This window comes from Acomys minous, assembly GCF_964271855.1.
Source record: "Acomys minous genome assembly, chromosome: 5".
In the NCBI taxonomy this organism is placed as follows: Eukaryota; Metazoa; Chordata; class Mammalia; order Rodentia; family Muridae; genus Acomys; species Acomys minous.
In genome coordinates, this window is record NC_140494.1 from 87,570,463 (window position 1) to 87,584,284 (window position 13,822).

Here is a 13,822-nt window from a genome sequence, read left to right on the forward strand (position 1 = left end):
GAAGAAGAAACTCTCAATGAGGACAGCTTAACATCTCTTGGCAGTCTGTTCCTTGGCTTCCTTCATTATCTTGGCCAAAAGTTTAGTATATTCTGTAGCCTCCTCATTTTTCTTAGTGTGTTGTTTCTTTAGAGCAGTATGTTGACATTTATGTTGCAGGACACGTGAGGTAACAAGATGCTGAATCATGGGTACTTTAGTCCTGGGCTTCTTACCATCTTTGTTTAAAAGCTTTTTCACAATACATTGGTGGTCTTCCCCCATCCCTTTTCTTTGTAATGATAACAAAGCTGAGAGCTCTTAGATTGGAATCCACAGTACGTTTGCAAACAGACTTGTGCTTCCTCTCTCCAGTTCTCTTGGCTCTATAACAAAAATACTCCTTACACAGTAGCAGGTGCACCTTGCTATGGGTCAAGATGCCTTGATTTATGAGAAAACTTTGTTTCTCATTCCCACCACTGATTTCGACCAACAGAACCCTTCCACTCTTCACTCAGAGCTTCAACAGCCACCTCTGTGGCCATATGCTTCTCATAGAATGAACTGTGCTTATACATCGTTCACGTGAATGAATTTCTGACAGCCTGAATACCTAGGAGGTACCACAAAAAAGATTATAGTTAAAAAAAAATATGAAGACTTTTAGTCATTCCTTAAAAAATCTTTTACTTTTTATGTGAGAAAAATATGTGTTATTCTACAGAGTTTAATGTTTCACCTACATTATTAGCTCTACTTTGTTCATAATATAGTTCATATGTTAATGTTTCCTTAGATTATTGTCCATCTAGTTGTTCTATCTGTGACTGAAGTGTCTGACTATAATTATAGAATTCTTTCTTTCTTTACTTTTATTGTTTGCTTTACATACTTGGAAATTTTGCTATTTGGTATCTGTTTTCATCCATTTGACTCTAGAAAATTAACATGTAAATATTAGTGGAGAACTTGTACCATTCTGCTATTTTTTCTCTGGATATTTTATAACTGTAAGGATCTTAGCTCTTTCTGTTTAGAATAGTTTATAATAGTTACATCTTTGTGAATTGATGTGTGTTTGTAAGTTATATCTCTGTGAATTGATACTTTTATCAGCATACAAAGTCTGTTGAGGTTTTTTTGCTTTTGTTTTTGTTTTATTTTTACTGTCCTAACAGTTTTTGACCTCTTTTGTGTGATATTAGCATGACTATTCTTCCTCTTTTGCATAGATTTATTTTTCAACCTGTTGTATTCTTAGGTCTAAAGTGACTTGTACCATTCTGCTATTTTTTTCTCTGGATATTATTTATTTATTTATTTATTTATTTATTTATTTATTTATTTTTAAGTTCTTTTTTTTTTTTCATTTTTTTCTCCTTTATTTTTTCTTGTTAACTCAATGGTTATCCCATCCCTTGTATCCTCCCATTCTTCCCTCCCTCCCATTTTCCCCTTATTCCCCTCCCCTATGACTGTTCCTGAGGGGGATTACCTCCCCCTGTATATGTTCATAGGGTATCAAGTCTCTTCTTGGTAACCTGCTGTCCTTCCTCTGAGTGCCACCAGGTCTCCCCCTCCAGGGGACATGGTCAAAGGTGAGGCACCAGAGTATGTGAGAAAGTAATATCCCACTCTCCACTCTACTGAGGAGACTGTTCTGTCCATTGTCTAGATCTGGGTAGGAGTTTAAGGTTTACCGCCTATATTGTCCTTGGCTGGTGCCTTAGTTTGAGCGGGACCCCTGTGCCCAAATCTGCCTATCATAATGTTCTACTTGTAGGCTTCTAGGACCCTCTGGATCCTTCTACTTTGCCATTCTCCCATGCTTCTCTCATCTAGAGTCCCACTAGAATGTCCTGCCCTCTGTCTCAGTTTCCTGGTAATTGAAGTCTTTCGTGGGACATGCCCCTTGGGCTAATATGCAGATATAAGTGAGTATATACCATTTGAGTCTTTCTGCTTCTGGGTTAACTCACTCATTATGATCATTTCTTGCTCAATCCATTTATCCACAAATTTCGGGAATTCCTTGTTTTTAATAGCTGAATAGTATTCCATAGTGTATATGTACCACAGTTTCTTTATCCATTCTTCTGTTGAGGGACACTTAGGCTGTTTCCATGTTCTGGCTATTATGAATAAGGCTGCTATGAACATGGTTGAACAAATGTTCTTGTTGTGCGCTGGAGCATCTTCTGGGTATATTCCAAGGAGTGGAATAGCTGGGTCTTGAGGAAGCCCTGTTCCCATTTTTCTGAGATAGCACCAGATAGATTTCCAAAGTGGTTGTACTAGTTTGCATTCCCACCAGCAATGAAGGAGTGTTCCTCTCTCTCCACATCCTCACCAGCATGTGGTGTCGCTTGAATTTTTGATCTTAGCCATTCTGATAGGTGTAAGATGGAATCTCAGAGTTGTTTTGATTTGCATTTCCCTGATGATTAAGGAGGTTGAGCATTTCTTTAAGTGTTTCTCAGCCATTTGATATTCCTCTGTTGAGAATTCTCTGTTTAGTTCCAAGCCCCATTTCTCAATTGGGTTATTTGGTTTGGTGGTGTTTAATTTCTTGAGTTCTTTATATATTTTGGATATTAGACCTTTGTCAGATGTAGGGTTGGTGAAGACCTTTTCCCAGTCTGTAGGCTGTCGCTTTGTTCTCTTGACAGTGTCTCCTGCCTTACAGAAGCTTCTCAGCCTCATGAGGTCCCATTTACTAATTGTTGACATTAAGGCCTGGGCTGTTGGTGTTCTGTTCAGAAAGTTGTCTCCTGTGCCAATATGTTTCTCTGGATATTTTTTAACTGTAAGGATCTTAGCTCTTTCTTGAGCTATTATGAACAGAACCCAGCCTGCATATGTAAATGTTATTTAATTCAAAACTTGCCTATTATTGTCTATTGAGTAGTAAAAATAAATGCATTAACTGTGACATCAGTTACCATTACATTTTATAGTGTAGTTTAACCTTGTATGATGTATACCTTAAAGGTGTTTCTATTATGGTAAAATGAACTGTATGCTTGGCACTATATATTAGACATTAAAAATTGAAGAATATGTGATCACAGTAGAAATCATGCCAGAGCTTCTTCTTCTCTTTTTTGGGCACGTGCATGGAAATGCAGGTGCCCACTGAGGCTAGAGGCATTGAGTTGCCTGGAGCTAGATTTACAGTTGTGATCTGCTGACATAGGCGCAGGGAGTCTAATTGGGTTACTTTGCAAGACAGTATGTGTTCTTAACCATTATCTTAAGCCATCTTTGTAGTCCCAGATTTCTATTTTTTAAATATCTTTGGTCATTCATTATTGTCTACAATAACGATGAATACTTTTACTTTTTGTTTCACTGAAATGACAATATATAAGCTAGCTAATCTTTTTCCCCCCTTAATGTGACTGACTTTGGTCATTAAAGTACGTTTCTGTTAAAAGTGTCAGTTACAATATTATATGTGTTAGTTTTAAAGATGATGGGTGGTAAGTTATTAAACATTTAAACCCTTTGACAGTGTAGCTCTTAATTGGTTAGTGTCTTCCTTTTCCTGTGGCTATTGTACACTGCCCTGACAAAAACAACATAAGAAGGGTTTACTTGGGTTCACAGCCTGCTGTAGCAGGGAAGGGCTGGCATTAGAAGCTTAAGGCAGCTGCTTACCTTGCACCCAGGCAAGAAGCTGAGAAAGCTGATTGCTTGCTCTCAGCTAGCTGCTACTTATGTAAGCTGGGACCTAACTCCCAGGGAGTGATGTCTCCTGTCAGCCCCCGTTCTCTTTAGGTGGGTCTTTCCACCTCTATTACAATACCAACTCAAAAATGCCTCATGTGCATGCCCAGTGGCTAACCTAATCTAAACTATCTGGAAGTTTATCTCATAAGTGGTTCTAGATCCTTTCAGTTTACCGTGCTAGTGAGAAACTGAGGACAAAAATATTTTTTCTGCATCCTTTTTTTCTCTCTCTGAAAGGAAGCAGAGGAGCAGTGGATCTGAGGGGAAGTGGGGAAGGAGAGGAACCAGGAGGAGCAGAGATGGAAGGGAGGCTGCTGTCTGGATGTATTGTATGGAACAAGAATAAATAAAGGGAAAAGAATTAAAAGATATTTTTTCTAATATGGAGTCTTGATGTTTTTTATTGTGAACCTAGCCTTTGATGGTTGGACCATCTCTCCAGCCCTAATGTGGAGTCTTTGTCATATATTTTAGAGTGTCACAAACCAGTGAAGTACTAGCATTATTATATCTATTGTATAAAACACCTAAGTTTGACAGATTTTTCTTCTATTTATTTTAGGTGAATCTGGACTGGGAAAGTCAACATTAATCAACTCATTGTTCCTCACAGACTTGTATTCTCCAGAGTATCCAGGGCCTTCTCATAGAATCAAAAAGACTGTACAGGTATATAATGTTATTTAGAGTTATGTTGCCATGCAACAATTTGTTGTATAACTTTTATTTAGTGTCTAGAAGTACATTCATATTTGACCTTTAAGTGGAAAGTGGTAAGCATGACTTTATTAAATTAAACACAAAAACATACTCGGCTGATGAGAGAGGAATTATCTTGACTAGAGCCTGCTGTAATTACCCCATGACCCTCCTAAAAACTACATTGTGATGTAGTAATAACCCCAGAGTTCTGTTGTCAATTATGATACTCACTTTGCACATACAGCTAAACTTGAGCCAATAAAATTAAGTGAAGTTTAGAAAGCAATTTCTCACATGGCATCATATGCATCTCAAATGCGCTGTTGCCACAAATGCTGTTTCTTATTTTGGACAGCCATATAACATTTCCACTATTGCAGTGAGTTAGTACCATATGTTAGCTAAATGGCAGTAGTAATTATGTAAGACCACCAAGCTGTGTGGCCTCCAATTTGTCACCTCTTAGTCTATAGACAAGCAGATGAGCTGAGATCTTAATAAATATAGTTTCTGATCTTGTATGTTTGTGGTAGGACTGGATTTCTGCATTTCTAACAGGATCCTAAGTGGCAGAACACACTTTATAAGCACAGCCTAGATTCCAGACCAGTAATTTTCAGACTTCCCTTTAATACAGCTCTTCATGTAACGGTGACCCCAACCATATGACATCAGATATGTGATTTCCTAAGAGGTCACAGCCCATAGGTTGAGAATAGTTGCTCTAGACTTTGCAACACAATAGCCTGTAGCTACCTGTCATTCCCAAGGTTTTGCAATAAATGTAGTTCAGAAAATTTAAAAGTACTTGCATGGATCACTATATATTTTTGCTTGGCAGCGCTGCTCTAACTGTTGGTTTAAAACCTTACTGATGGGCTGATGGAGTAATTACATAGCACGTTGTTGACGCATGTGGACTTAGCTAGATTTGAAGTAGTAGTGATTATAAATGAGCTAGGTAGAAGGACAGAAACATAACACTGCCAAATGCAGTTTAGTCATTTGATTAAAAGTGGTTTTGCCTGTAATCCCAGCACTCAGGAGGCAGAGGCAGGTGGATCTCTGTGAGTTTGAGGCCAGCCTGGTCTACAAAGTGAGTCCAGGACAGCCAAGGCTACACAGAGAAACCCTGTCTCGAAAAACTAAAAAAGAAGAAGAGGAGGAGGAGGTGGTGGTAGTGGTTTTGTGAAGAGAAAATTTTATTTCTCATTTAGCTTTGTTTGGTTTAGAAAGGGAAGAAAATTAAACCTTAAAATTACCTACAGAAAGATGTTTCTAAGAATGTGAGTCTACACAGCCTATTTTGTGATTAATAGTGAAGATTTTAGTCCTAAAAAAGAAAAACTTTTTAAAATGTAGCTTTTAATATTCAGTATCGTCAAACTTGGAAATCTTTAATGAATGCTACAGAGTAGACTTCTAAGTTCAGATGTATTTGATATAAAATAATCTGCTAGATATTGTCATAGACCTACAAAAACTTTTTGGTTATGTAATTTTCGGAGTTCTCATTATTTTTCTAGCCTGTAGATAGCTAATTTCAGATCTCCATCAATCATAAAATCTAAGACTTAATGAGTCACTGTTATCTTCCAGATACTACTGTAAATGCTGTGAATGTTTATTAATTTACTTGATTATTAGTCTTATAACTTTATGTGTAGATGGTAGAAATATCTCATTTTACAAATGTGACAGTTGAGACAGAGACTGTGCCATACCTTGAGATCATGTAATGAATGAAGAGACAAGTTGCAAATTCAAACTGCACTATGTTATTACACACACACACACACACACACACACACACACACACACACACACACATTCTCTCTCTCTCTCTCTCTCTCTCTCTCTCTCTCTCTCTCTCTCTCTCTCATGCTGTAGATGGATAATGACTGTCAGTTGAATAGACTAATAAATTCTTCATAAATTGATTAGCTTTTCTTTATTACTACTTTATGAATTACAACACATTATCAGTTTTACAAGTTAACAGCTTTCTTCTGGTTTATTTTGCTACATGAAAGTCATCTACCTTGTTTTTTGAGACATGTCTTCTAGTGGCTGGGAGCTTTCTTCTCAGGCTCTGTTGCCTGGCCAGCATTGAAATTGCAGATACATACTGCTGCACCTAGGTAGCTTTTTTACATGGATTTTTGGGGATTTGTGTGGCAAGTACTTTACTTGTCCACCCTTTATTTTTAGCTATCCTTACCTATTCACCCCAGTAACTTTTGCCAGTAATTTAAAAATGTTAACAAGTAATTATGGGGATTTTTAACACCTAGAAATCTAGTGTAACATGTTTATGACAAAATATTCAGTAAAAGATTATAGCCATAGTCTGTTCTACAAATTGCAAAAATATCTGTTATAGGATTCATGAGATATTGTCTACATTAGGTGTGTTATTTTTTTCCTTTGTCCTGTTTTACTCAGTTTTGTTCTGAAAACACATTTATTATCGTTGAAATGCCTTTTTGATTTAATAAAAAAAAGGTACAAACTTAACCATAAGTATTGTGGATTTTCACATGCATACATATATCTAGGTATCCAGCTTCTGGGTCAACGCATACTGCATTTACAGCATTCTAGGAAGTTGCCACATGCTTCTCGTCCAATGTTATATCACCCCGTCCTCAGAGATAAACCCCTCACCTTTCTGGATTAATTTGGATGTTCTTGAACTTCGTGTAGATTTATTTCTGAAGCTCCTTTTTTCCCCTGAGGATTATTTCTCTTACTTATGCTGGTTGTACTCGTTCTGATTGCTGGGTAATACTGTTTTGTAGAAATAAGCCACAGCATATACTTTTTATTTTGAATAAATATTTGGGTTTATCTTTTTTACTCACACAAATAACTCTGTATATGTATGTGTAAAGACAAAAGGCGTTATATGGCTTTCATGCATTCGATGTGCAGTAAGGTTGAGTAGGGCAGCTTTACTAACTGGCTACTTAAGTTTCATTGCACTGCTTTCATCATTTTAATATTTCCTATCATTTTCTTTCTCATTTTCAGGAATTCTTTATCTAAATATGAACCCCTTACAGTTTAAACAGTTAGGTCTTATTCCCAGCTAGCATCTATTTAGAAAGATGTAACTTTTGCTTCTTTACTACCAGGGAAGAACATGGCATATTGTGGATGAGAATCATTCAGAAGGCCTGAATTACTTAAAATGTGATCATCTTTTGCAGCCTGTTGGCTCCCCCACAGCCCAGTAGTCTAGCAGATGATCTGTCCTTGAAGTAATAAATTGTCTCAGTAGAGGGAACTGGTCTATTATTATATCACATTTCATACATAGAGAGCAATATAGGCATACTACCTGGAGTTTTGAAAGAGAAATGCCCGTGACTTTTGTGACCTGAAGGGTTTTTGGAACATTTCCGGTTGTCAGAAAATGAAAGAAAAGAAAAATCTTCTCCTAGGTTATGGCCAAAGAGTGAAACTTTAATAAGTAATACCACAACGTCATAGTCTCCTCCCTGAATGTTAAATGTATAGGAAACCTGTGTTTTGAGGGAGAGATTTGTTGACATTCATAGTCTTGGAAGATTACTAAGTACTTAAACTAACGGAGTGCTGATTCTGAGATCACTGTTCTGATTCAAGTGAGGGTCTCACTTGAACACTTAAGATTAATTTTTAACCTCCGCTGTTGGCGTAAGGACTGCTGCTGAGCATTTCCAGATGTGAGTAGGTATCAGGCATGGTTTCCTCTATACTAGTGGTTCTCCACGTAAGTGTACTTCAGATGGAGGCAAGCCTCAGATAATTTCCATCTCTTGTAAATTCTCAGGTTGTTATACTCACAAAGTTTAATATAGAAAACTCCTGTTTTGTGGTGCTCGTGGACAGTTGTAAACAGCTTTCATTTTATCTCAGTAGAAAGTAGAGAGGGAAGTGTTTCTCCTTACCCTTTGAAGAATATTTCAAACTGAATACAATGGTGCCATGCTACTTCTGTCTTCATTTATATAGTTTTCCTACATGGGCTATTAAAAATTAAGCAACGGGGGAAAGTAGACAGTTGCACTCTTCATGTTCTTATTTCAAATAAAGATACCAAGATTGGTGAAAAATTTAACAAACAATATACTATATGCAATAGTATATATATGATAATTACATTTTATTTCTCTATCTATCTGTCTGTCTGTCTGTCTATACCTTCACTTCATTCAGGACCACTGAGAAACAGTGATCTCAAAATCAGCTGTTAAATACATATTAAACTTGATACAAGTTCTTGGGGTAGACCTGGCTGTCCTGTACTTGTTTGTAGACCAGACTATCCTCAGAGTCACAGAGATCTGCCTGGCTCAGCCTCCCAAGGTCTGAGATTAAAGACATGCACTATCACATCCAGCAATTTTAAGTTCTTGATTGGCACACTTGATCTACTGTAAAATGTTTTCTTGGTATGTGAAGTTTAGTAAATCACTTCAGTAGTCATTTTATAGTGATACAGATTCAGTAGCAATGCAGTTTCAAAGCAGTGGGTTATACTATACAATGCTTTATATTTATAGACTTCTTGAAAACTTTTCACAGAGCTAAATGTCCTATAGATATTATTTCTTTTTAGTTTTTGAGCCAATCAGTTGCATAAACATTCGAGTCCTTTACATACTAGGTTTGGGTCTTTAGTAATGATTGACACAACATTTTTAATGATCTATCGTTGGAAAACATAGAAATTATGAAATAACAAAGATGCTGCTGTAAGTAAGGTGCTATTGAGGTAGTTCTTAGGATTTAGTGAAAAGGTATGATGGCAAGATGCAGTAGGTTGAGTGATAGATAAGTCTGGCACTGAAGATTGGTGATAGCTCTGCAGAGGACAAGAGTGAATGCTTATTAATGATTATAAAGGGATCATTTATTCCCAAGAGCCCTATCCTTGTTTGTAATTTACCTCCTGGGTGCTCAGAGTACAGGGTTATGGTACTATGGTACCACATCTTTCCTTTTTTATGTTTTCCAAAGAAATATTCGTGGTATTAAATGCTGTATTTTCTGAATTTGAGGCAAGTAAATATATCAGGCTCTCTTCAGAGCTTTGGCCTTGCTGCCACTTTTTGAGGAAGTATAAATAAAGGTGTAAACCCTTGACAGAAAATGTTAAACCTCTCTTCAACATGTTGTGTACTTAATTAAATACCACATTTTGTTTATGTTAATAAGATTCTTGTAAACATTAGGTTAAAACATTTAATGCACTTGGTAGTCCTTTTGGTTGTAAAGCTGAAAAATAGTCATTGAAGGCTTGCCTTGCGCTTAGATTGAAAAGCTACAATATTAGAAATAGAAGTATCTTTGATATGTTGGATGTAAGGAGCCAAAGGATGCCTCAGTAAGTCAACAACACACATAAACAATATGAGACTTAGTTTTACTTAGTTCTAGAGAAAAATAGAGTTGAAAATGCTGTGTTTTCATTTCTTTGGCAGTAAGTTACGCATTTAATCTTCGAGAACTGTGGGTGATGCTCTAAAATATGCCTATGTGACCTGCATAAGAAGAGTGCATGGGAAAGTGACCATTTGGCACAGATTACTAAAACTTTCAAATTCCTGGGCTTGAATTAATTTGTTTTCCATGGGTCCCATGAGGATACTTGCAAAACCAGATGATATGATAGAATTGGACCCTGTGAATGGCACTAGTTTACAGCACTAGTTTTTGGATCTTTCCCATTTGCTGCTGACTTCTTTGTATTTGATGGAAAATAATCTGTATAAACAGATTCATTAAATACATAAATGCTTTATTTTTCTTATTAAGTCAATAAACAAGTTGAATATTTTAAGCGAATGATACTGGGATTTGAACCTAAGGCCTTGAAAATGCTAAATAATCTCTTTGCCACTTTACTTACAGCTCCAATGCCTAATCTTTTTTAATACAAAAAATATCTTAAAAGTTAAGCTGTCATATTAAGCTGTGTGGCTAATATATACTATTATTAAAGGAGTAAAAGGGTTTGTTAATTTAAAAAAAACAGACACTGTTTGAAGTAAATTTGTTTTATTATATGTACGTGATGTATATGTACACCATATGCATGTTTAGATGTCTTAGAAGAGAGGGTGTCAGGGAGGGTGTCAGGTCTCCTGGAACTGGAGTTACAGTTAGTTGTTAGCCCCTATCTTGGCAACATATACTCTTTAACTGCTGAGCCATTCATTGCTCCAGCCTCTGGTTGTTTCTTTTTAGCGACATTTATCATTAACTCTTATGAAAGAGCTGGGAATGAGCCAAGATATAATTCAAGAGGTAGATGTGACCAGATTATCCTTTGACCAAAAAGTGTAAACTTCTTAGACTGCACCTAGCCCCCAGCCCCAGATCCAGACAGGGTTTCTCTGAGTAGCACTGGCTGTCTAGGATTTTGTAGACCAGGCTAGCTTTGAATTCACAGAGATCCACCTGCCTCTGCCTCCCCGAGTGCCGGGATCACAGGCGTGCGCCATTATGCCTCACTGACTTTTTTGTTTTGATAATCTAATACTGATGCATAGTTACAACTCTTCTTTATTGATATATAGTTTTTAATCTATATAGACTTCATACTTACTAATAGTGAGTTGATAACTTTTCAGATATTCAGATTGCTAGTAGATAAATATGCTTATATTTGGTATACTCAGTTTTCACTGATAACATAAGCCAAGATCAAAGCAGTTTGAAGAACAAGATCAAAGCAGTTTGAAAAACATTGATCTGAAAGATAAGTTCAAGGACTATCTAAGAGACAGAAAACATGCCTTCCATAGACTTGTATGTCCAAATTGTTGACTTTTTTTTCTCCAATTTCAACAACTTCCTGATAATAAACTACTTTTTTCAAAAAAATTTTTTGATTGTAGTAAACATATAATGTTCAGTTTGGTAGCTACATGTGAGCTATTGAGTTTATTCACATGAAATAGAACTAAGTATTTAGTTCCTCGATTGCAGTCATCAACATTCCAAGAGGTAAGTAACCAGACAACCAAGAATTGCTTTATTGGACAGTATAGGTGAAGACTAATTTTGCCATCTCAGAAGTGTTATTGGACATTGTTGCAAATGACTCTCTTGCCCACACACCTTAGCTTCAGCTTCACAATCTCTTTATTCATTAGCAAACCTCTGTTAAAAAATGTCAAAGGGAGGTGGAAAGGCATCCTCATTTTCATAATTTTTAAAAGTATATCAAACTTTCTCTACCTAGTGATTATTCAGCACTAATTGCAGAAGCTGCTTTTCACATGCTTATGATCACATTTTCTCCTTAAATACAGTAGTCTTAATGGTGCTGTAGGCATTTGATGCTCAAAGGTTGAGTACAAGCCATGGCTTCTTTAAGTTAGCATACCAATACATCTAGAGCCTTTGGGAAAAGTATTTCTGCTCTTGAAAGAGTGTTTGCTTTCTCTAAGATTCCTGAAAGGTAGTTACCACAGAATATGCTTTGGGCAGATGATATGTGCCTTTGGCCACACAGCTGTTCCTTGAGAGAAAACCATAAATTCTGCAAAGGAACTAGCGCTATAGTTTAAGCCTTTCTTCCTACAACACTTTAAAGCTTCTAAAGACACAAGATGAGTTTGCCAAGAGTTTGGCATACCATTTACATGTGTTTCTCTTTCAAATAACTAGGTCTCTAATGGCCCCAGTTATTATCAAGAAAATGTTAGTGTTGTGCATTAAGTGCATTAAGTCTCTGTGTTAATCAATTGTTAGTTCCCTACTGGCAGATAGCTGAGTACTGTACTGTACTGTCCACATTTTGGTATTGTTATTCTTATGGCTGATCACCCACCTCACTATTTTGTGAACATATACCTTCCTCACCCCCTGATTGGTTAAATAGACATTTGCTTGTGAATAACTAGGCAGGGGAAGAAAGGTGGAACTTCTGGGCTGAGAGAGGGTCTCTGCAAGATTCAGTAATTCAGGGACTCTGCCAGTGAGATGTGGAGAGGAACAGGTGCTGAGACTGAATGAATGAAAGAGGTATTGGACCACATAGTGAGTCATGTATTAGAATAGTTGGGTTAATTATCTTAGATGAGCTATCTGAGAGGTAGTAAGCTAAGGCTTACTTACAAAAATTAATAAATCTCTGTGTCTTTATTCTAACTACTGGCAGGTTGAGAAAGCCCAGTTAGTGTGAGAACTGGAGTTGCAGTCTGGATCTAGAACCCTTGTAAAAGACATAGTATGGCAGAGACAAGGATGCCCAGAGCAAGTGCCTAGCCAGACTAGTGATGTCAGTGGGGTTTGGGTTCAATTTAGAGACCCTGCTTCCATACACAAGATAGTAGCTTAGAAAGGACTCCCACATCAACCTTGGGCCTCCACAACCATGCACACACAGGTGCAGCTACACACCTGTGAGCACTTACACACACACACACACACACACACACACACACACACACACACACGGAAACAGTAAACCTGTAGATGGTTAGATTTCATTTGCAAATTGCTTCTAGATTAGTTTTGAAAGACTTGAGTGCCCTTGCCTCTTGTTTTTTTTTTTTTTAATTTTTTTACATATACATTTATATTATCACACATATATACAATTACCTATAGCAAGAAGAACCATGACACAATCAGGAATTATATAAATGTCACATTCTTAGTGTTTTGACTATTTGTATTTGACAGCCTTGAAGAAGATATCTTGCCTCTTGTTATAGGAAACAACTCACAGAGTATATAGTTAACATGTACACCAATGATTCTTACAGGTGGAGCAATCCAAAGTTTTAATCAAAGAAGGTGGTGTTCAGTTGCTGCTGACGATAGTTGATACTCCAGGATTTGGAGATGCAGTGGATAATAGTAATTGGTAAGAAATGTTTGTCCCCTTCTTTTCCCAGAATAGTTAGACCTTTACCTTTTCACATCTTAAAAATTAGCCAAGTGTGGTGGCACATATCTCTAGTCTCATCAGGTGGGAGGCAGAGGCAGGCATACTTCTGAGATCAATGCTAGCCTGCTCTTTATACCAAGTTCCAGGCTAATCAGAACTATACAGTGAGGCTCTGCCTTACAAACAAAAACATAAAACAACAAAAAACTTACAGTGAGAATCATTAGTTTTAAATGATTAGGGCTTGGGTTCATATATCAAATTTGTTTCCTTTTTTACTTGAAAATATTGCTTCCCAGACTGGTGTGGTTTGTTTGTTGTTTCTGTGTCTTTTTTTTCCTCCCCCTTTTGGTGTTTTGAGGCCTGATCTCTTTTGGTCCCAAGATGGTTGAGAATATAAATCCTCTTGTTTCAGCCTCTGATTTCTCTTACCACCACACCACACATTAATATACTAATGCTTTTTATACTAATACATAATTATAATAAATTTAAAGTTAACTAATTGTGTTT

The 13,822-nt window shown here is 36.8% G+C and overlaps 1 protein-coding gene across 2 annotated transcripts in view; it reads left to right on the forward strand.

The window, feature by feature from the left end:
* The window catches only part of SEPTIN7 (septin 7), a gene marked incomplete at its 5' end in the record, with an annotated part of 75,374 nt that overhangs the window by 33,982 nt on the left and 27,570 nt on the right, over window positions 1–13,822 (forward strand). For both annotated transcript variants that reach the window (XM_084783777.1, XM_084783776.1), the window contains 2 exons: window positions 4,277–4,383; window positions 13,185–13,285. In XM_084783777.1, the coding sequence (XP_084639903.1) occupies window positions 4,277–4,383; window positions 13,185–13,285 (208 nt within the window). The remainder of the gene's footprint in view (window positions 1–4,276; window positions 4,384–13,184; window positions 13,286–13,822) is intronic.